The sequence below is a fragment of the Haliotis rufescens genome, unplaced genomic scaffold (assembly GCF_023055435.1).
Source record: "Haliotis rufescens isolate VD_foot unplaced genomic scaffold, xgHalRufe1.0.p SCAF_11, whole genome shotgun sequence".
Classification (NCBI taxonomy): domain Eukaryota; kingdom Metazoa; phylum Mollusca; class Gastropoda; order Lepetellida; family Haliotidae; genus Haliotis; species Haliotis rufescens.
Window position 1 is genome coordinate 43260124 of NW_025963791.1, and position 25882 is coordinate 43286005.

General features: G+C 44.6%; 1 protein-coding gene across 1 annotated transcript; it reads right to left on the minus strand.

The window, feature by feature from the left end:
* Window positions 1-630: 630 nt before the first annotated feature.
* Window positions 631-20047, minus strand: LOC124121084 (sodium-dependent multivitamin transporter-like). The gene is made up of 17 exons (XM_048392996.1): window positions 19850-20047; window positions 19157-19222; window positions 15704-15755; window positions 13689-13756; window positions 13172-13326; window positions 11999-12139; window positions 11493-11625; window positions 10110-10306; window positions 8755-8868; window positions 7672-7749; window positions 6492-6607; window positions 4640-4707; window positions 4142-4228; window positions 3726-3949; window positions 2053-2150; window positions 1427-1554; window positions 631-750 (listed from the first exon to the last, which is right to left on the minus strand). Exons 1-17 carry the CDS (start codon window positions 20045-20047, stop codon window positions 631-633), a joined length of 2043 nt encoding a protein of 680 aa, XP_048248953.1.
* Window positions 20048-25882: the final 5835 nt, after the last annotated feature.

A 25882-nucleotide genomic window follows, 5' to 3' on the forward strand; every position in this document is an offset into this window, starting at 1 on the left:
AGTGCCTACAAATTACCTCCTGTAAAGTACATTTTGTATTGAGCACTGAGATAAAACTAGCAAATCCAGACTAGTACTTTTCCAGTTGTTTTGTTATTTCGTATTTACATTTACGTAATGCTTTGTGTCGATTATTAAATCCAGCGAAACAGTTTTTTTTTATTTCCATGAGTACTTTAATCCCTATGACAACTAATGGATTAACAAAGTTAATCTACAGAGACATTCAGCTCTCATGCAAGATGGTAGTTGTGAAGGGAAAGCAGGGAGTCAAAGTAACATTTTGCTTTTTTGAACTTATCATAGAATAACTGGATTTAAATATAGGGATACGTTTTACAAGAATCGCTGAATGGTGGTATATGGTTTGGGTGACCAAATTAAACATTCACATCAACGCATGGTGAACACTATCCACTGTCGAGTGTCGCGGCAGCTGTAAACTGCATTGTTCTAATGAGATTGGCCGTGGAAGTACACCACCATGAGCGACAGGCTACGTTGTTGGGCACGACTCCACCTCGTGACGGGGAAGCACACCATCATGAGCGCCAGGCTACGTTGTTGGGGCACGACTCCCCCTCGTGACGGGGAAGCACCGTGGACCACGCGGCCTTGACATGTCGCATTCTAGGAGTAGGTGTGAAGCAGGGTCAAGCCATTGTCAGCTGCACTGGTATCTGCTTGTGTCCTGATTCCTTTGCCGAAAGACGAATCGTCTCCGGACAAAACTGATGCTACATTATAGCCCTGAAATACATATGATGATATATATATATACATATAGGATTCGAAGCCACGATCACCGGAGCCATGCATACATAGGGACGCGACACTGCACTGAACGTCAGAATTTGAACGCATTGAAGAAGGCCAAGGGGAGACCATCCTCAGCCTAATTCAAAATCAGAACAATTTACATCTGCAGAGGGTTAGGAGACAAAGTTATATGTCTCTAGGTGCTGTGATGATTTGTATGCAGTGCTTCAAAACAGTCTGGACCCGTGAAGTTCTGGGTTTGAATAGGTCCCATGCTTGCCGTAAAAGGCGACTATGCTTGTCGTAAGAGGCGACTAACGGATCGGGTGGTCAGGCTCGCTGACTCGGTTGATACATGTCATCGTATCCCAATTGCGTGGATTGACGTGCATGCATGTTGCTATATAAGTGCAATAATCTTGGACGCGACGTTAAACCCAACTTCACCTCACCTCACCTATTCTTCTGGGCATCAGGCAAATTATATTTATTAGCATTTTCGGGAACAGAATCCTTTTCTCCAAGACATCTACAGGATGTATGGCGCGAATGGTTAGTTGCCTCGCTATATACGCCATGATCCACAGAGAGAACAGGCTATGAATTAGTTAATGTGTAGTAGATGAGTTATCTTATTTTAAGGTCCAAAGAGTGAATAGTGAATGACCTGTTTATCTAGGCCATGGTCCACGCCGCATCTGAGGGGTTTGAGAAGCATCTCCGGCAGACAGGGGAACAGACGGTCAAACAGCGGGCTGATGAGGCGGGGATCCAAGCTGGATGGCTGGCGTGGTCCTAACAATACCATCAACACAAATCTTTAGAACCAGAATCATATGTTGTATAGGCTTTGATACCACATACCTGCTCTTACATCTCGGACCATAGTGACTCACATAGCCCTGAAGACCACTTTAACCACCCACTTGCTCTGCCACACAGGCCATCACCCATCCTCCTTCCATCCTGCCAACCCATTCACTTCTGGTAATTTGTCTCACACGTACAGTACCATTCAACCTGTCTCGATAACCCACTAAAAGTCAGTTTTCTCAACACAAGTCAACTCGTCCCACTCACTCATTTATAATCAACTTGTCACAGCAACCAACATCACCCCGTACCACAGTCCCTTCACTCATCAAATCACTAGATGGACTGACTGACTGACTGACTGACGGGCGGACGGACGGACGGACGGACCGACCGACCGACCCACCGACCGACCCACCATCACACTCACACTCACACTCTCACTCACTCACTCACTCACTCACTCACTCACTCACTCACCTGTGAGGAGACTGGTGCCAAGCCCCACCAGTACCAGGACAGCCATGGCGGTGGGCGTGTAGTACATGTAGGACAGCGAGTACAAGGGGAGGAATACGCTGCAATCAGATCCAGAACCTGTCAATGATGGTCCCATACATTAATTCCCCGACAACATTGTTGACGTGGAGGCCATGTTAATGATGGCATCGGGTAAAGAATATTCTATTGGGTGCAAGAAATACAAGGAGAATCAAACTCTTTACAAGGGTAAATCGAAACTGTCATGGTCTCGTATTGAAAGTCGTTAAGAATAAAAAAATGTTCACAGATAACTTTTAAAGTAATTTCCTTTGACTTCAGTGCTCTCCATCCAGCAATGCTCCAGCTTGGTAAGTCCTGCCTTACAGGCGTCTTTACTTTGGTCGCCAGAAAAGACTTGAAGACGACAATTACCTTGTGGTTACAGGTACAAACTCCACCATACAGGTGTGATTGAGATGTGAGGGTACCAGGTCAGGGCAGTAGGATGTGAAGTGTGTACTGGCCCATTGTCCTGACGCAGTAGCACACGTGCACGAAGCTTTCCTTTCCTTGATAGCTTCTCTCTACTGACGTTGTCCTGTGCCGTGTGGTTGTCCGTTCATAATCTGACCTCGTTGCAGATAGAATTAAGGATAACAAACCGAAGCCATGGTTTTGTCAATTGACGCCACCCTCTTGTACGACTTTGGTGGGTTTGACGAAAAGTCTCCTCTATGTCTTCGAGGGGCGGACGGGTAGCCGTATGGATAAAGCATTCGCTCGTCACGCCGAAGACACTGGTGCGACTCCCGACATGGGTACAATGTTTGAAGCCCATTTCTGGTGTCCCCCGCCGTGATATTGCTGGAATATTGCTAAAGGCGGCGTAAAATCAACCTCACTCACTTACTCTATGTCTTCGACAGTTTTTACTCTGGATAAAGGTGATGAACCGGGGTTACGATTCGCACAATGCCTGGATTATACTGCTAGCTAATTATGGGTACGTTAATTCGGGTCACAAGTCACATTATGGCTGAAATATTGCCGACGTGAGTTAAAATTAAACACTCACTCATTCGGGTCAGCTTCTGATTTGATGTCAACACTTGCGGAAACCTTGTCATGAGGAATGTGTCGGTTGAGATGAACTGTACTGACCCAAAACACAGCCCACCAACTCAGTGATGTGCCGGAGTTTAATACATTGCATTACCATGGAGTGGATAACTTTCACACGTGGCATCTCCACAACGACCAGACCTAGCCTCATCTTCTGAGCTACTCCTGCCTCGCTTAAATTCTACAGACCATTCCTTAACAGTTATGAATGAAGACCAGTAACCAGGAAAACGCGCTTCCTATCTGAGTGTGACTTGCATCTTAATCACAGCTTTTTCTCAGTTTTCTCCATTTTCGCAGTTTCTCTCACCCCTGGCAAATTCTCTTGATGACTTTTGACAAGAGAGGCAGTCGTCTGTGACTTCTGACGCCTTGTGTTGATGTCAGGTCTTCCGAGAGGGGATATTTGTCACGCACGTGTTAACACATTACATGTCACAAGACACATGAGGCCAGGGACGTCTCGATGGACCCTCGTGGTAGTGAGGTTTACAGACACCCCAACAAACACTAAAACCCTATAGTTACATGCAAAACGATTATCAAACCTTGAGCTTGCGTCTGTCGTCATTGCAAGTGTTGTCACGTTCGACTCCAAGACAGTTGAGGCTGTCGTCATAGATACTGTATTATTATTATCCATGGTTACGTTCCAGTTGCATCCATGAGTGAAGATGGGCGAGCGGACGCTACTTGCTGTCCTGTGCACAAACGCGCCAACTCCGATCCAGGCCATGAATGCTACCGATGTTATGCTGCCAACAATTGCGCCCTGGACAGAGAAATGATGAAGTTACAAGCCCAGCATGGCCACAGGGAAGGAAGTATTCGAGACACAAACACCAAATCATGCACACACGCACACGCACACCCACACGCAAATGCAAACGCAAGCAGACGCAAAAGCAAACGCACGCACACACACGCACATGCACGCACACGCACGCACGTGAAAACGACTTACCTTCGTGTTTGCCCAAGGGAAGAACATGCCGAGGACAAAGATGCCGAAGATTGGACCGTTCAGGAGGGATGTAGCTGCAGCAGCCGCCTGGTATGTACAGCCAGAATGTTATGAGCCTTTGATAATATTAAGTTAATCTCGATATCTATCACATAACGTTTTGGCATAATACGCACATTTATAATGCGCCAGATTCCATTAACCTTGACAATACTGATGACGCTAGAAACCATCATTGTCCCTGTCAAAGGATCAATGTGCAGATAATTCTCAGCTCCCTGGGGAGTATACACCCCAAGCGGCCTGTGAGGCACTAGAAGGTTAACAGCCACATTACCATTTCAACGTACCGGGCACCTGCTGGTTGAACATATGCATAATTCAAACATATAACATATCACATTTGTCCCACAGTTTGCAGTATATTTTGTTGTATAGACTACAATACCTGATATCAATATCTTGCTCATGACTGACCATCATATAGTAAAGTCCCACCTGAAGCAGCGTGCCCATCCGCGACACAACGAAGCAGAGAAGCATGATGCTGGAGCCGCTCAGTGCCACTGAAAGATCATGTCAAGATGCAGCCTGGATTGTAGTATGTTACAGGCAAGGCTGATTTGTTTGTTTAAACGTCAATCATCTTACAGTTACATATTGACCTCTACGTTAAAACGTCATTTATGTTACACCAACGGTCTGATTTGTACGATAAAACGTCAGTTATGCTACATGTTAAAACAGATCCGTACGTTGAGACGTCAATTATGTTACACGTACTATCTGATTTGTTCATTAAAACGTCAATAATGTTATATATAAAATCATGCTACAGCTACATACTGTATTGCGAATTAAAACGCCAATCATGCTACACGTACGGTCTGAATTGATCATTAAAACGTCATTCATGCTACACGTTCAGTCTGATTCGTCAACATAATGAGGAATCAGCATACAATTACACCCATGATACAGGTGTTTCATGTGACCACCCTTCCTCGTAATGATCAGGAAATATCAGCTGAGCGAAGTAGGCAATGCTGAATGACATTTTGAAACTAAGTTCGCGAAACATCTGAGCATGTTCTGCCCTGCCAGTGTAACCCGCGTCCACGTGAAGGCGAAGATCTTATGCGCTGCCAGTGTAACCCGCGTCCACGTGAAGGCGAAGATATTATGCGCTGCCAGTGTAACCCGCGTCCACGTGAAGGCGAAGATCATAATAGATGTGAAAAAGTTCTATGGCGATGAAAATCTAGGAAGCACATTATTGGGAAGGCATCGAACATATTTACAGTTAAAATCAACGAATAATTCCCGAGTTTCATATTATGATTTAGATTCTATTTGCATATTCGTTTGGTTGTTTGTTGTTTAACGCCGCACTTAACAATATTCAAGCCATGTGACGGTGGTCTGTAAATAATCGAGTCGGGACCAGACAATCCAGTGATTGACATCATCAGCATCAATCCACGCAATTGGGATACAATGACATGCATCAACCGAGTCAGCGAGCCTAACCACCCGATCCCATTAGACGCCTCTTACGACAAGCATTGTCGCCTTTTACGGCAAGCCTGAGTTGCTGAAGACCTCTTCCGGTCCGGAGCTTCACGGGTTTGTCAGCGCTTGCAACACGATGCTCAACATGCCTTACATCTTCTGTAGTTTGATAACGACAAACGCATTTGAATAATATCATCAGATGAGCAATATTTTTTATACATCCTTTGGTAAGTCATCCACAGAGATCATCGTCATGCATTTACCTCATGTGCACGACGTCAACGATCAGCGCGATGAGGAATAGTTTGCAGGTTGCAACTAAACGTGTGGCAATACACCTTCTCACCATTGCTAAATTAGTTGATCATATCAATGTGATTATAAAGGTATGTCGAATAGGTAGACCTACTGAAGTAAATTCATCGATTGTTACAGTCTGATGGTAATGGCGTCCATAATTGTAGGATTCCTGTATTCCTGTTGTTCTCGAGGTTGGATCGTATTGACAATCCATCACGTGCATGCTGTCCAAAACTGCCTATTGTCAACGTATGCAAAAACCTTGAACACAACATTACATGGCACAAAAACGGCTCAATTTTTATCCGTGCAAGGGAATATCTGGGGGATTACCCGGGATTCTGGAAGTAGTCCATCAATACGTGTCTTTCAATCGCTTATGTAACCCGTCTCCCTTCACATTGAAAACACGTATAATGTGCAAACGTCACATTAAACGATATATCACCTTGTAAAACACCTCCTCCAAATACAGGTACTGGAATGTATATACACCCCTCACTCGGAATGTGGCCTGACAGATAGACACACTTACCTATAACCTTTGACATGATGGCGGAGGACCTGTCAGAGATGTTGCTGTAGCACCAGGGCTTGATGAGGTCGCCGGGAACGACGGCGCTAATAGCGTTCAACCCCGAGGAGATGGAACTACGTTTACAAGCAGAAACATGTACGTACTGTCTGTATTGTACACATGTTGACTGTTCTGCCGTACGTTTTATTGATATAATAACTAATTACCAACAACCCACAATCCGAGGCCGAATGAGCGCTACCGTTTTAATAATTAGATATTTGAAAAATAGTTCCCGTACACTGATAGAAACGTATGTTCTCGGACGGAACATAATATTTGAACTGTATTTATGGAATTTCACATATATCGACCAGAAATTAAGAGAAACTATACTTGCGGGGAAAGGTAACAGTACAACAGTGGTGTAAATGTTATCTTATTAAAAATAAAAACATAATATTTGGTAAGTTGATCAATGTTTTTTCACAACAAATTCATGGGCAAAACCCATACCTGGTGACAGGAGACAGAGCGACAGGCCCTTAACAAGGGAAATGAAACAACTCAAGTAACAATGTCATTATCGGGTGTGACCACTACTTGAGTTGATACAGTCGAGTCAGGGGCTTTCACAACATCAGATGATTGAAAACAGCAGCTATGTCAACTAAAGATTGGTTCAACTGAGCTAGCGTTACCAGCTGGATCTAATCATGCCGTAAACATCATCCCAGACGAGCTGAAGTTGACAGGACACACAAATACCTGAGGCTATAACCAGTAGACAGGACACACACACACACACATCCCAGAGACTGCCACCAGTAGACAGGACACACACACACATACCCGAGACTGCCACCAATAGATAGGACACACACACATCCCAGAGACTGCCACCAGTAGACAGGACACACACATACACGAGAGTGCCACCAATAGATAGGACACACACATATACCTGAGACTGTAACCAGTAGACAGGACACACGCATCCCTGAGACTGTCACCAGTAGACAGGAGACACACACACACATATCTGAGACTGTCACCAGTAGACAGGACACACACACACATCCCTGAGACTGCCACCAGGAGACAGGGCACACACACATACACATACCCGAGACTGCCACCAATAGACAGGACACACATATACCTGAGACTGTAACCAGTAGACAGGACACACACATACCTGAGACTGCTACCAGTAGACAGGACACACACATATCCGAGACTGTAACCAGTAGACAGGATACACACATACCTGAGACTGTAACCAGCAGACAGGACACACACATACTTGAGACTGGCACCAGTAGACAGGACACACGCATCCCTGAGACCCCACCAGTAGACAGGACACACACATACCTGAGACTGCCACCAGTAGACAGGACACACACATACACGAGAGTGCCACCAGTATACAGGACACACACATACCTGAGACTGCCACCAAGAGATAGGACACACACACATACCTGAGACTGTAACCAGTAGACAGGACACACGCATCCCTGAGACTGCCACCAGTAGACAGGACACACACACACACATATCAGAGACTGTCACCAGTAGACAGGACACACACACACACACACATCCCTGAGACTGCCACCAATAGATAGGACATACACACATACCTGAGACTGTAACCAGTAGACATGACACACACATACCCGAGACTGCCACCAGTAGACAGGACACACACATATCCGAGACTGCCACCAGTATACAGGATACACACATACCTGAGACTTTAACCAGCAGACAGGACACACACATACCTGAGACTGGCACCAGTAGACAGGACACACGCATCCCTTAGACTGCCACCAGTAGACAGGACACACATATACCTGAGACTGACACCAGTAGACAGGACACACAGATACACGAGAGTGCCACCAGTATACAGGACACACACATACCTGAGACTGCCACCAATAGATAGGACACACACACATACCCGAGACTGTAACCAGTAGACAGGACACACACATCCCTGAGACTGCCACCAGTAGACAGGACACACGCATACCTGAGACTGTCACCAGTAGACAGGACACACATACCTGAGACTGCCACCAGTAGACAGGACACACACACACACACATACCTGAGACTGCCACCAGTAGACAGGACACACATACCTGAGACTGCCACCAGTAGACAGGACACACAAACACATACCTGAGACTGCCACAAGTAGACAGGACACACACATACCTGAGACTGCCACAAGTAGACAGGACACACACATACACACACATACCTGAGACTGCCACCAGTAGACAGGACACACGCATACCTGAGACTGCCACCAGTAGACAGGACACACGCATACCTGAGACTGCCACCAGTAGACAGGACACACGCATACCTGAGACTGTCACCAGTAGACAGGACACACATACCTGAGACTGCCACCAGTAGACAGGACACACACACACACACATACCTGAGACTGCCACCAGTAGACAGGACACACATACCTGAGACTGCCACCAGTAGACAGGACACACAAACACATACCTGAGACTGCCACAAGTAGACAGGACACACACATACCTGAGACTGCCACAAGTAGACAGGACACACACATACACACACATACCTGAGACTGCCACCAGTAGACAGGACACACAAACACATACCTGAGACTGCCACAAGTAGACAGGACACACACACACACACACATACCTGAGACTGCCACCAGTAGACACGACACACATACCTGAGACTGCCACCAGTAGACAGGACACACAAACACATACCTGAGACTGCCACAAGTAGACAGGACACACACATACCTGAGACTGCCACCAGTAGACAGGACACACACATACACACACATACCTGAGACTGCCACAAGTAGACAGGACACACGCATACCTGAGACTGTCACCAGTAGACAGGACACACACATACACACACATACCTGAGACTGTCACCAGTAGACAGGACACACACACACATACCTGAGACTGCCACCAATAGATAGGACACACACACATACCTGAGATTGTAACCAGTAGACAGGACACACAAACACATACCTGAGACTGTCACCAGTAGACAGGACACACACATACACACACATACCTGAGACTGTCACCAGTAGACAGGACACACACACATACCTGAGACTGCAACCAATAGATAGGACACACACACATACCTGAGATTGTAACCAGTAGACAGGACACACACATACCCGAGACTGCCACCAGTAGACAGGACACATGCATACCTGAGACTGCCACCAGTAGACAGGACACACACACACACATACCAGAGACTGCCACCAGTAGACAGGACACACATACCTGAGACTGCCACCAGTAGACAGGACACACACACACACATACCAGAGACTGCCACCAGTAGACAGGACACACATACCTGAGACTGCCACCAGTAGACAAGACACACAAACACATACCTGAGACTGCCACAAGTAGACAGGACACACACACATACCTGAGACTGTCACCAGTAGACAGGACACACATACCTGAGACTGCCCACCAGCAGACAGGACACACACACACATACCTGAGACTGCCACCAGTAGACAGGACAGACACATACCTGAGACTGCCACCAGTAGACAGGACACACACATACCTGAGACTGTAACCAGCAGACAGGACACACCCATACCGGAGACTGCCACCAGTAGACAGGACACACACATACCGAAGACTGCCACCAGTAGACAGGACACACACTAACCTGAGACTGCCACTGAGGAGGGAGGACACAAACATGCCGGGTATCCCTGGGTAGACGCCGAGGATGTCCATCACGAGGAGTGGCAGCATCTAAACGACACACAACCTGATATGAAGCGGGAGAGGCTACGAATACAACTGCGACCCCAACCGTGTCACCACCACATCTCCAGTTTACACCTCACCCTTTTCACACCTTGTATGGACGTCCATCTACATCCGAGCGCCTGTACACATATCTACACCCGTCTACACCCGTATAGCACCGACCACGCCTCATTCCACTACCGATTGCTTCCCAGACCCCCAGCTGAACGCCGTCCACCTCAACCCCATATTTCAACCCCAATATCTCAAACCTTATATCTCAACCCCAACCTCCTCCCCCTCCGCAATCCCAACGTCAACCCTCATATCTTAACCCCCACCTCAACCCCTACCTCTTCTCTCTGGTCAATCTCTGGTCCCCCCCCAATACACACACACACACACACACACACACACACACGCCGCTGTGATATCGTCATGCATGAATATGTATCAGCAGTGATAACGCAGATCATACTATCTGGCCCAGTCATCAGTTTTCTGATGCAAATCGCAGGCCGTATCAGTTGCTATCTGTCTCGCCGCTGAATAAGAATATCAATTAAGGGCAAGATAACTAGCATATGTGAATATTTTTAGCATGCCATTTTGCAAAATGTCGCATGTATTCAGTTAAGCATATAATAGCATACACAGACGTGGGCGTGACGTTGTGTATCTGTGTGTAGAGAACAGAACTTTATCCCGCCACGAGATGCGTTATACTACAACACAATATGGTATTACGTTTAGTTTGTTTGTTTGTTGTTTAACGCCGCAATCAGCAATATTCCAGCTACATAACGGCAATATGTAAATAATCGAGTCTGGACCGGACAGTCCTGTGATTGTCTACCAAGTCTGCGAGTCTGAACACAAGATACCGTTAGTCGCCTCTTAGGGGCGATCGGGTAGCCTAGTGGCTAAAGCGTTCACTCTTCGCGCCGAATACCCGAGTTCGATTCTAGACATGGGTACAATGTGTGAAGTGCATTTCTGGTGTCCCCCGCCGTGATATTGCTGGAATATTGCTAAAAGCGGCGTAAAATCATACTCACTCACTAGTCGCCTCTTACGACAAGCATAGTCGCCTTTTACAGCAAGCATGGTTTGCTGAAGACCTGTTCTGACCCGGATCTTCATGTGTGTGTCATTGCGTAACGTGAATGTATGTTTGAGTGAATCAGACCTGGTCCGTCCTGGAGATGAGGTTGTTGAACTTGACGGGGTGGCAGTCGGAGTAGAAGGCGTACATGACGATGCCAATCATGCAGCACATGCTGATGACGATGATGAGGAAGACGGTGTTGAGGACCAATGCTCTGCGCACATAAATACACAAGTTTACCACTACTGGTATTAGATTCAAGTACTGTGAGCAGATCGAGACACGATACACATTTCAAATTGCTGTTTGGAATGAGTACTGTTTTACGCAGCTTTTAGCAATATCTCAGCAATATCACGGCGGGGGACACAGAAATAGGCTTCACACATTGTACCCATGCCGGGGAATCGAACCCGGGTCTTTGGCGTGAAAAGTGAACGCTTTAACCAGTAGGCTACCCCACCACCCCTCAAAATACTGTAAATGAGGCCTTAAAAATTTGGAGTAACCTCTACGGGTATCTATTTTGTACAAGTGACCACTGGGCGCTCACTACATGAGGGTGTAACAGAGCTTGTGGCACTTACATCTGGGCCTTGGTGATGCTCCTACAGGATAAGGCTCGCTGCACCTGCGCCTGGTTAACTCCGTACAGCGACATCCACATGAAACCGCCGCCTACCACCAGGGACCAGAAGGAATGTCGGGTGGTGGGGTCAGTGTCGAAACTGGGAAATGGCACGTGGGGTGACAATTACGCTCAACGGGAAGAATAGGAATGAATAGTCAAGAATAGCATGTGTAGTGAGGGACAACGTGTGGGGTAGGACTAGCACGTAGAAACTGGTGAACATTAGATCATCAGATCTCAAAGATAATTACAAACAATCACCAAAGATAATCAAATCACATTTTGAGATATATGTGGAGTAACACAATGAAGAGACTCGGGGGGGGGGGGGGGGGGGGGGGGGTGGATTGCTAGATCTACATCAGTCATTAAACTAATAGCATCTATTTTAAGAAGGTTATGCATCAATATAATGAGGGGTATAAACACTTCAGACGCGGAGTATAACCCATTCAGACGCGGAGTATAAACCGTTCAGACACAGGGTATAACCATTCAGACACGGGGTATCGACCATTCAGTGACGGAGTATAAACCATTCAGACACGGGGTATCAACCATTCAGATAGGGGAATAAATCATTCAGATATGCGTATGAACCATTCAGACGCGGAGTATAAACCATTCAGTGACGGAGTATAAACCGTTCAGACACAGGGTATAATTATAAACAATTCAGACACGGGGAATAAATCATTTAGACACAGTGTATAAACCGTTCAGACTCAGGGTGTAAACCATTCAGACACGGGTATAAATCATTCAGACACAGGGTATAAACCATTCAGACACGGGGTATAAACCATTCAGACACAGGGTATATATCATTCAGACCCGGAGTGTAAACCATTCAGACACGAAGTATAAACCGTTCAGATACAGGGTATAAATCATTCAGACACGGAGTGTAAACCATTCAGACACGGGGTATAAACCATTCAGACACAGGGTATAAACCATTCAGACACGGAGTAAAAACCATTCAGACACGAAGTATAAACCATTCAGACACGGAGTATAAACCATTCAGACACGAAGTACAAACCATTCAGACACGGAGTGTAAACCGTTCAGACACGAAGTATAAACCATTCAAACACTGTGTGAATGTATAAGGAGGCATATATACTCATGGAACACAATCCTGGAGCGTTTGTCAGCGATCATCCAGGCCTTATCAAACCCGCCCACCACAGCGGAGCCCCGGATGAGGATAGCGAAGAGGCCGGCCAGGATGACGAACGCCTGGAAGGTGTCCGTCCACACTACCGCCTTCATTCCGCCCTACAATTACATATACTGCGTGCATGGGACACACACCTCGTTATAACATGGTATCATGAAAGCCCACATGGAAGTCTCATGTAAATCTTACTATCTACGCGCCTAACATCTGTAAAAGTCGTGCGCCCTTCACCATAAATCGTAAAGGGAAGAAAATACAAATACCTGCTAGATGATATCTATATCATATATAAAACGATGCGTGTATTCATGAGAACAAAACTTTGACATGACGGTTTAGAAAATTGAATGTATCTGTGTATTAGACAATGTCGGTAATGTGGTGAAAAATGTGTATGTTTTGTTTGGAAAGGATATGTCGTTGACGAATGATGCAGCAGAACGTCAGGAGGTTTTCTTACCAGAGCTGTGTACAAGGTAGCCACGACCCCCACAGACAGCACAGAACCCCACAGGCTGAGACCAGTAGCTGGGTGAACACAGGATGATTCAGGTGACATAACACAAGGATACAGAGTTACCGTAATATGTGTAATAACAGTGAGATGAAAACACAGTGAATTTTAGAAAGTGGTCAAATGTAACAAATGTTATATATTCAACAGCAGAAGTTCCCGTGACACCAATATTTTAGTGTATTTTTCAAACAAGTAAAGTTTGTTTTTCAATATTGTAGTACATGTATAGAATCAAGTCACAAAAACGCTACAGAAAAGCATGCATTCCATGCGAAAGTTGACTTTTATGCAAGCCCCATGCATTTCACTACCCAAGAAAAGGTATTAAAACATGTGCTTTAACGGGATTCCATATGCATTGTTTAACATCGTGCTGACAACAACCACTCAGAAAAACAACAAATTACTTAATCATTCAATATTACGAAATGCCACGCCTGTCCGAAAATGAGCGTCTGTGAGCCATTGGTATGCCAGAAGCAGAATCGAGTCAACGTGATGTTGCAAGACCAATTAACGTCCACAGAAACCAATAATAGACAAGACAACTGGATTCGAACAACACACCTACGAAATCGATTCCAGCCAGCAACAGTGACTGCAAGAAGCATCCCTGCCTTCGACGAATATCTTCACAAACCGTATGTCGTCGGCTCAGATGTGCAGGGATTGTCGCCAGAAGACCCGCCAGACGTCCCATTTTGACGGGAAACCACCGTCAAGCACGTCTGCAGTGGTGAAGACAGCGTCTACGCTGGACGGCCATGCAGTGGGGATAAGTTCAACGAGTCTCGTTTTCACCTCAGCCACAGCGATGGACGGATTCGAGTGTACCGACGTCGAGGTGAACGTTTCGTCAATCATTGTGCCATGGAAGAAGATCGGTTCGGGGGCGGCAGCGTTATGGTATGGGGTGGGATTACAGCAAGACAGAGGACCCGTTTGATAGTGGTAGAGGGAAATCTCAATGGACAGCGCTACCGCGACGAGATCATCGGTCCTGTTGTTCAACCGTTTTTGCGTCGACATGGCCCAGGCATTACCTTTCAACATGACAACGCCGGCCTCATATTGCTCTACTTGTTCAGGATTCTCTTCAACAAAACAACGTGAAAGTCATCCCCTGACCGGCTCGCTCCCCTGATCTCGCACCAATCGAGCACATGTGGGATGAGATACATCGGCGCCTTCGACGTCAACCACGTGTTCCACAGACACTCCAGGTACTTCGAAACATGATCCAGTAGATATGGACAGATATCCCACAGGACTTTGTGCGACGCCTGGTACATTCCAAGAGACGAAGATATGTTGCTTGCATCGCAACCAGAGGTGGACACACACGCTATTGATTTGTAAATTGACATTTTGGCATATTCATGTTTTTTATGAAAGTACGCATTTTCTGTGGTCGTATGACAAATTAAACCATTTGAACACTTACAGGAGTCTTTTATCTGTTGCAAACCGAAATTGTTTCAGATTTGGTAAAAAACATAACTTTACATTAAATCTAATTCAATGCCACAGGAACTTGTGTTGTTCAATATATTTTGGGTAACACTTTCTAAGTAAAGTACGGATTCTAGTACTTTTGGGCTAGAGTCCGCACCGGGTTTCGAACTTACACTCTCACAATGAGGTACCTAATCCCCAGCACACAAAGTAAGCAATCGAACCTACTCCACAAAATCGAAGTCCAACAACTGGTAGTCTAGATCCCTTACTTTACCCCTGATAAGTGTAAATATTGGCGCGACACCCATGGCCGAAAGCTAAGAATACACAATGCCATTCAGAAAGTGGACATTAGATGCCTCACTCTGAGCGTGTTGGTTCGAATCCCACAAACGTACTAGAATCTGTACTTTACTGAGAAAGTGTTGTCCCAAATTTAATATGTTGTGATGATAAGGGGCACCTTGAGAAATTCCAATTGCATAATCCTACCGACTTACCTGCACTGAGCGCGAGGCAGGGAGCGTACAGGACGAATGACATATACAGCATCTGCAACAACATTGGATCTCAAGCTTATGATTTACGCTGCTGTAGCATAACATGTTTCTCATACCAATATACGCGGCTGTAGCAGAACATTCCTCTCATACCAACATACGCGGCTGTAGCAGAACACTTCTCTCATACCAACATACGCGGCTGTAGCAGAACACTACACTCATACCAACACACGCGGCTGTAGCAATACACTTCTCTCATACCAACATACGCGGCTGTAGCAGAACACTTCTCTCATACCAACATACGCGGCTGTAGCAGAACACTTCACTCATACCAACATACGCGGCTGTAGCAATACACTTCTCTCATACCAACATACGCGGCTGTAGCAGAACACTTCTCTCATACCAACATACGCGGCTGTAACAAAACACTTCTCTCATACCAACAACGCGGCTGTAGCAATACACTTCTCTCATACCAACATACGCGGCTGTAGCAATACACTTCTCTCATACCAACATACGCGGCTGTAGCAATACACTTATCTCATACCAACATACGCGGCTGTAGCAGAACATTCCTCTCATACCAACATACGCGGCTGTAACAAAACACTTCTCTCATACCAACATACGCGGCTGTAACAAAACACTTCTCTCATACCAACATACGCGGCTGTAGCAATACACTTATCTCATACCAACATACGCGGCTGTAGCAGAACACTTCTCTCACACCAACATACGCGGCTGTAGCAATACACTTCTCTCATACCAACATACGCGGCTGTAGCAGAACACTTCTCTCATACCAACATACGCGGCTGTAGCAGAACACTTCTCTCATACCAACATACGCGGCTGTAGCAGAACATTCCTCTCATACCAACATACGCGTCTGTAACAAAACACTTCTCTCATACCAACATACGCGGCTGTAACAAAACACTTCTCTCATACCAACATACGCGGCTGTAGCGATACACTTATCTCATACCAACATACGCGGCTGAAGCAGAACACTTCTCTCATACCAACATACGCGGCTGTAGCAATACACTTCTCTCATACCAACATACGCGGCTGTAGCAGAACACTTCTCTCATACCAACATACGCGGCTGTAGCAGAACACTTCTCTCATACCAACATACGTGGCTGTAGCATAACATGTTTCGCATACCAACACACGCGACTGTAGCATAACATGTTTCTCATACCAACATACGCGGCTGTAGCAGAACACTTCTCTCATACCAACATACGCGGCTGTAGCAGAACATTCCTCTCATACCAACATACGCGGCTGTAGCAGAACACTACTCTCATACCAACATACGCGACTGTGGCAGAACACTTCTCTCATACCAACATACGCGGCTATAGCATAACATGTTTCTCATACCAACATACGCGGCTATAGCAGAAAACTTCTCGCATACCAACACACGCGACTGTAGCATAACATGTTTCTCATACCAACATACGCGGCTATAGCAGAAAACCTCTCGCATACCAACACACGCGACTGTAGCAGAACACTTCTCTCATACCAACACACGCGACTGTAGCAGAACATTCCTCTCATGCCAACATACGCGGCTGAAGCAGAACACTTCTCTCATACCAACATACGCGGCTGTAGCAATACACTTCTCTCATACCAACATACGCGGCTGTAGCAGAACACTTCTCTCATACCAACATACGCGGCTGTAGCAGAACACTTCTCTCATACCAACATACGCGGCTGTAGCAAAACATTTCTCTCGTACCAACATACGCGACTGTAGCATAACATGTTCCTCATACTTATATACGCGGCTGTAGCAGAACACTTCTCTCATAACAACATACGCGGCTGTAGCATAACATGTTTCGCATACCAACACACGCGACTGTAGCATAACATGTTTCTCATACCAACATACGCGGCTGTAGCAGAACACTTCTCTCATACCAACATACGCGGCTGTAGCAGAACATTCCTCTCATACCAACATACGCGGCTGTAGCAGAACACTACTCTCATACCAACACACGCGACTGTGGCAGAACACTTCTCTCATACCAACATACGCGGCTGTAGCAGAACATGTTTCTCATACCAACATACGCGGCTGTAGCAGAAAACTTCTCGCATACCAACACACGCGACTGTAGCATAACATGTTTCTCATACCAACATATGCGGCTATAGCAGAAAACCTCTCGCATACCAACACACGCGACTGTAGCAGAACACTTCTCTCATACCAACATACGCGACTGTAGCAGAACATTCCTCTCATGCCAACATACGCGGCTGAAGCAGAACACTTCTCTCATACCAACATACGCGGCTGTAGCAGAACATTCCTCTCATACCAACATACGCGGCTGTAGCAGAACACTTTTCTCATACCAACATACGCGGCTGTAGCAGAACACTTCTCTCATACCAACACACGCGACTGTAGCAGAACACTTCTCTCATACCAACACACGCGACTGTAGCAGAATATTCCTCTCATACCAACATACGCGGCTGTAGCAGAACACTTCTCTCATACAAGCATACGCGGCTGTAGCAGAACACTTCTCTCATACCAACACACGCGACTGTGGCAGAACACTTCTCTCATACCAATATACGCGACTGTAGCAGAACACTTCTCTCATACCAACACACGCGACTGTGGCAGAACACTTCTCTCATACCAACATACGCGGCTGTAGCAGAACATGTTTCTCATACCAACATACGCGGCTATAGCAGAAAACTTCTCGCATACCAACACACGCGACTGTAGCATAACATGTTTCTCATACCAACATACGCGGCTATAGCAGAAAACCTCTCGCATACCAACACACGCGACTGTAGCAGAACACTTCTCTCATACCAACATACGCGACTGTAGCAGAACATTCCTCTCATGCCAACATACGCGGCTGAAGCAGAACACTTCTCTCATACCAACATACGCGGCTGTAGCAGAACATTCCTCTCATACCAACATACGCGGCTGTAGCAGAACACTTTTCTCATACCAACATACGCGGCTGTAGCAGAACACTTCTCTCATACCAACACACGCGACTGTAGCAGAACACTTCTCTCATACCAACACACGCGACTGTAGCAGAATATTCCTCTCATACCAACATACGCGGCTGTAGCAGAACACTTCTCTCATACAAGCATACGCGGCTGTAGCAGAACACTTCTCTCATACCAACACACGCGACTGTGGCAGAACACTTCTCTCATACCAATATACGCGACTGTAGCAGAACACTTCTCTCATACCAACACACGCGACTGTGGAAGAACACTTCTCTCATACCAACATACGCGGCAGTAGCAGAACACTTCTCTCATACCAACATACTTATACGCAACCAGAACTGTGCTTGTTAGTAAAGGGGTTTGTTGTTAACGCAGCTCGAGATGTGGAACACCTACTATTTGAATAACGAACAGGAGGGACACGATGAAGCGAACACTCCGGCCAAAGCGCATTTCCAGGTACTGCAATTGAAAAGATAACATACATTAGAATACTTGATAACAAGGATGCTAAATATTGGTTCGAGATGATTGAGATTTAGAGCCCAGTTGATCATTTTGGAATGTAGGGTGATAAACAAAGGCATTTCCAGAGCGGTACAAGGCGACTTTGTTCCTGACAATGAACATATTAGTAAGTTGTTACAAGATCATGACGGCTCTAATCTCTCTCGACATAATGCTTTCGTTCAAAAGATATGTATATTAAATGTATTTAGCTGCCATACCTTGCATTAGAACTAGGTTGTTTTATATATGTAAAATAAATGCGTGAATGTCCGGGTTAGAGAAGGTCTTCAGCACCCCATGCTTGTCGTTAAAGGCGACTTTGCTTGTTGAAAAGGCGACGAAAGGGATCGGGGGGTCAGGCACGCTGACTTGGTTGATGTATGTCATTGTATCCCATTTGCGTGGGATCGATGATCATGATATCAATCACTTGATTGTCTGGTTCAGACTCGGTTATTTACATACCACCGTCAAACAGCTGCGGTATTGCTTGGTGCGGCGTTAAACAACAAACAAACAAACGGAAATTGTTTTAAAGATCGCATTAGCAAGCAGTGAAAATCCTTTGTAATGTCTTGCCTCGAACACGCTGGTCGTCCCAAGTCTGTAGAAGAAGGGTATGAATACTCGGACCGCTCCCACCGTGGCGAGGACAAACCCCACACAGATCCACCAGAACATGGAATTGTAGGTATATACTTCAGCTGGCGTGCCCAAAATAGTCAACGCCGAAAGGAACGTCACCAGCAGCGACATGGCGATGGGGATGACGTGCATCTTACGTCCTCCCAGCAGGAACTCGCTAGTGGAAACATTGTTACGGTCTTTGACTGCGTAAAAGAAGCCAATACCAGCGGATACCGTCAATGTCGCCGCGAGAACGACGTAGTCTGCCGTGTGGAAGGTCCTGACCTGGCCAGTAACGATGCTGTAACCGTCTCCGTCCATGGCGGCCAACTGACTGTTGATCTTGTGACTGCTTGCCGCCTCTGCTGGTCGATGGTGGTGGTTCACGCTTTATTACTTCTGTGGGAACAGTAGAACCGTGACTGATAACAGTGTTTAATACAGCGGTATGTTTATCTTGAAAATATGGATACGATTGTTGTATCTCGTATGACTGAACATGGAATATCAATTGAAGTGTAGCTATCGACACTATCAAGACAAAGACGGAGTCATTGCCAGTTGACCGATTTGTGACTCACTGCATGTGGGCATGACGATAGCTGCATGTGGGTTCCCACTGATGTGTGATGATACCTGGTAATATGACCGACGTTTTCCCTTGCTTAACTGGCGTTAGACAAAGAAAACATCTACCATCTCTTATTTACTGTATACCTAAATGATTTAGAACAATATCTCATTGATAATGAGGGGCGGTCGGGTAGCCTAGTGGTTAAAGCGTTCGCTCGCCACGCCGAAGACCCGGGTTCGATTCCCGACATGGGTACAATGTGTGAAACCCATTTCTGGTGTCCCCCGCCGTGATATTGCTGGAATATTACTAAAAGCGGCGTAAAACCATACTCACTCACTCACTCATTGATATTGAGGGTGAAAAAATTCATTTAGAATATATCAACGGGAATGAATGGTTAGTTTTATCAAACTTCTTTTACTTCTATAAGCTGATGATACAGTACTGCCTGGAGAAAGCAGACAACAGCCACAGACGTAATTGACGCTATTATTATTTAGGTATCCCTTTACACCGCAATAGAAAAATGAATACATCTGTAAAATATATTGCTGAAATCGCCATAAAGCTACAATGAACCTTGTAAAACGTCTCAGAAATTTACATGTACCACTAGATTGTCTTGACGAAACGTTTGATAAAATTACTATTTATTTTATGGTTCGGAAGTATATGGCTCTCATTACACCTCAGCAATCGAAAGTGTACATCTACATGTCTGAAAGCGAGCTGCACGTTCAAGACGGTCCACGGCAAATTTAATGGTATACGACGAACTCGGGCGAGAAGCGCTCGGTAATAATAAGTGTTAAAACAATGGTAGGTTATTGGCGCAAGCTGAGTCAGCCCTCGCAACATGAAAATAACATCGCGTTTTTTATGTTGAAAATTATGATAAATCACAATAAAATAAAGGGTACCACCCTTCTGTGGCTTAATCATATCAAAAATATATTTATTAATTGTGTTCTTACCTGTAAGTTTGATTCCACTGGTGATTATAACAAAGCCCACATTTTATTTCAATTTGAGAATACCCTCTACCTTCAGGTTATTCTTCCCCGCCCTTAAGGCGGGGAAGTATACGGGAAACGTTAATTTTGTAGCATGTATGTCGACATGTTGGTTTATTTGAAATTTCAAGCCACGCATTTACGGAAACAAAACATACAAATCATGTGCGTGGAATGTTGATGGTATTCTTTTCCAGCAATAAGAGATACTTCAAAATCGTCTTTATGTAGTTAATTGATGCATCTGACCGTTTCTGGTCATTAGCTGACATTATTAAACCATTCATGTGTAATCCGATGTCCTTTTTTCCTCAAGGACTAATTTTCTGTACTCCGGAGATCGTATATAACAGCACAACATAAAATATGTTCTGAATATGCTTATTCATGAACAACGACATACTCAATTTAAATGTAATATGGCTGAATTCCACATTCGACATACCACACTTTTGATTGTTTGGATGCTCATGTTCACTGGAAATATTTGGAATAGTTATATTCCATATTTTGAATTAACCCAGTCCCCCGTGTTTTTTAACAAGAAAAATTGATGCAAAGCATCAAAGTTCCCCGCCATATGTGATGCCTCACAAACGTATAATTATGATGTTACTGAAAGGCATGAAGGAGCATAATTATATCAACCACAAATAACACAACGCTGTTGTGGAAGGAATATTATTTATTTTGAGTATTGGGCAATACAGTTGATACATTTGCATAGGGAAGGTCTATTTAAAAATTGTTTCTTGTTTAACACCGCACTCAGCAGTATTTCAGCCATATGACGGCGGTCTGTAAATAATCCAGTCTGGACAAGATCATCCAGTGACTGACATTCTTTTTACACTTGGCATTTGGTTATAATAATGTAAATGAAAATACTAGGGGCTCCATATGGCAAAAAAGTCATACTAGATAAGGTCTTTTTGTCACAACCACAGATGCACATACTCAAAGTAGGAGAACATTTCAATACTGGGACTATTCAATAACGGAGATTCCTAGCCTCTTGGTTTACGTTTTTTGGTCAGTTTCTTTTTTTTATTTCTTTCTTTCAAAGAATAGTAATTGTGATCATGATGAGTTGAGTTAATCAGCTCCCAGCAGCCACTGCCTCAAGGGTTATTGTCTACATAACAGATCAGTTTTATGGCTCCGTCACAGGTGCTCCAAATATTGAAGCAGGGAAAAGAAATTCATAGAATCATTTCAACAATCAATATTCCCCATCACTTTTGGTAACTTTTAATGATGTCTTCATTTTTACGGATTTTGATTCGTATTCATTATTTGACTCTCATCAGCGGAATGGTTTGGGTCAGATTGATCCGAATGGACAAGCGGGTTTACTTCTGTTTAGTAGTAAGGATGAATTGTTATGTTACATCTTAACAGTATATCAGGCTACTATGTCGTAAGAGGCGACACACGGGATCGGGTGGTCAGGCTTTGGTTGATGCATGGCATCGATCCCAATTGCGTGTTTCGATGCTCATGATATTAAGCACTGGGTTGTCTGGTCCAGACACGATTATTTACAGAACGCCGTCATATAGCTGGAATACTGCTGAATGCGGCGTTAAACGACAAACCAATCAATCATTATCATATGAACTCAAACCAGTCATTGTTACAAGTAAACCACATTCCACAACAGTTACTGACACTGGATAAAAAAACATAGAAAAAAATCAAGTAACTCAACTCATCATGATCACAATTACTATTCTTTGAACGAGAGAAATAAAAAAAAGAAACTGACCACAAAACGTAAACCAAGAGACTAGGAATCTCCGTTATTGAATAGTCCCAGTATTGAAATGTTCTCCAACTACGTGATATTTTGAGTATGTGCATCTGTGGTTGTGACAAAAAAAACTTATCTAGTATGACTTTATTGCCATATGGAGCCCTTAGTATTTTCATTTACATTATTATAACCAAATGCCAAGTGTAAAAAGAATGTGATCTATTAGTTGAGTATGTGCATCTGCCAATGTTGTTGGCAGTTTTGATACTATTTCCACATGTTTACATTTGTGCCAGAAATTGCTTCCATTTCCTTCGATCTACTTTTTAAATAAAGACCCAGGTTAGAATAGGTCTTCAGCAACCCATGCTTGCCATAAAAGGCGGCGTTGAGTGCGGCGTTAAACAAGAAACTATTTTTAAATAGACCTACCCTATGGAAATAATATTTTTTCCACAACAGTGTTGTGTTATTTGTGGTTAATATAATTATGCTCCTTCATACCTTCAGTAACATTATAATTATGCTTTTGTGAGGCATCACATATGGCGGGGAACTTTGCATCAATAATTTCTTGTCCAGTCATGGAGAAGTGGTGTCATCAACGAATTCCACTCTCTGTTCCATTTTCAATCACTAGAAACGAACCATTTTGATTGATAAGTATTATTACGATAGGCCAAACATCTTTAAGTTTGGTGAATTATTGAACACCAAACACATATCTGTCATCGAGAAATTCCTCGTATTCCTGAATAGTCATTTGAGGAGAAGATACATCCCTTGCGTTGGCAATTACTAGGTTATATTTGTCCGCAAATATAAATATTACATTGGTCAGAATTAATTTTCAAAACTGTGAAAAGATGACCTACAAGGTTACTTACTGTATAACATTTCTTTCTGAAACAATGTAACAGTAATTGTTTCATCTGTAGCGTTCAATGCTTGTCCGAAAAATATTCTCCAGAACGTTACTTTTTGTCCAAAAAGAAATAACCCAATCATAGTGTTCATGTACTTGTCACCAAGAGTCAAAAAAAGGTTGTTGATGATATTGAACTGAAGGGTAATCTCTCGTCCCACCTTTGTAAAGCGAATCCTGATCATTAAGAAAGAAACAAAGTGCATTTCTAATTTCCATCTCTGTATAATGAAGGTGATGAATAATACACCTGTACACAGATATCCATTGAATCTGGAGTGAGTGAGTATGGTTTTACGCCGCTTTCAGCAATATTCCAGCAACGCCACGGCGGGGGACACTAGGAATAGGCTTCACACAATTTGCCCATGTGGGGATTCGAACCTGGGTATTCGGCGTGACGAGCGAACGCTTTAACTACTACACTACCCCACTGTTCTCATTGAATCTGGAACAGGATTGAGGGGAATTGCTCATATAATGTGTAAATATCCATGTTACTGAAATACGTCCATCAATTCAGCTCAAGGGACAGCCCATTCCACTTGATATTCTGGGGCTGAGAGTTTTGCTTAAAGAGTGATCATGAGTGAGTGAGTTAGGTTCACTGCCGGTTTGAACGGTATTTCACTTATACCACGGCGTGTCAGCTTAAAGCTCGAAGTGATGCAGGTCTCAGGCGTTTACCACTTCTGTGGAACCCTTGCGAGTGTTATGGTGCTGACAAACCTAGAGAGAATCGGGGCAAAATGGGACTCGATCCCTAAATCATAGGGTTCTGGCGTTGCCAAGGGACGCAACTCTTCCACCCATGTCTCCAATTCTTAAAGAATAAATACTTGTAAACTGTCGACATTCACATACACCTACACGACACATGCAAGCACCCCTGAGTAAGGCTCTAATACAGAAATAAACATACTTCGTTTTTAACAATAATTCGTACACGTTCAAAATGCATACCTGTCCGTGGTACTACGGCCGTGTCGGGCTGTTGTTTCCGTGATATGAAGGTTGGTCAAGTACTGTCCCCTCTATTCTGACCCCATCCCATTGGTGATGGCATGTTATTCATTATCAGCAACACAGCAATGCCCGCTCGTTTAGTCCAACCCAGGAACAGAGTCGGAATGTCGGGCAAACAAGGAGAGAGTAAAGTAAATACAAGGGTGAAAAATGAAAACTACAGTGAGCGCTGTAGGTGCTTCGCAGTGGAATGATATGAAATGCTTACATTTCATTTCACCTTTTAAAACCCACAGCAATTGTTATATATACATATAGTTCAGTACTGTAATCGATAGTACAACTGCCTAGAGTACACACGACGATGCCGACTGTGATGAACATCGCCTGCGCAGTACGAGTTTCTCACGCGGGTTCACCACCGTGACTTGAGCTGGAGACCGCCAAGGAGACACCTACTTCCTATGTAATACACACGATAGCAAGACAAAGTGCGTGCACGTTCTTGTTCCGTCAGCAAAGCGAAAAGCTCACAATAAACAATGTAACTGAACAACATATTTAGTCAGTGCTCTCGCCTCTCCCAGACAAGTGATGTTAGTTGATCTAGCAGTTACATCAGAGATCTGAATCACTTCAGGCTTTCCTCCCACATTGAGCTGACACGCCGCGATATAACTGTAATACTGTTAAAAACGGCGTTAAACCCAACTCACTCACTATGTAATCGCTGTGTATGATGGCTTGT

Coding starts and splice junctions, on each gene's coding strand:
- LOC124121084 (XM_048392996.1), bottom strand. CDS start 20,047: ATGCACGTCATCCCCATCGCCATGTCGCTGCTGGTGACGTTCCTTTCG. Junction 15,756..19,156: donor TCCTGTTCGTTATTCAAATA/GTAGGTGTTCCA, acceptor ATGTTGTTGCAG/ATGCTGTATATGTCATTCGT. Junction 4,229..4,639: donor GGATGGGCACGCTGCTTCAG/GTGGGACTTTAC, acceptor TGTACATACCAG/GCGGCTGCTGCAGCTACATC.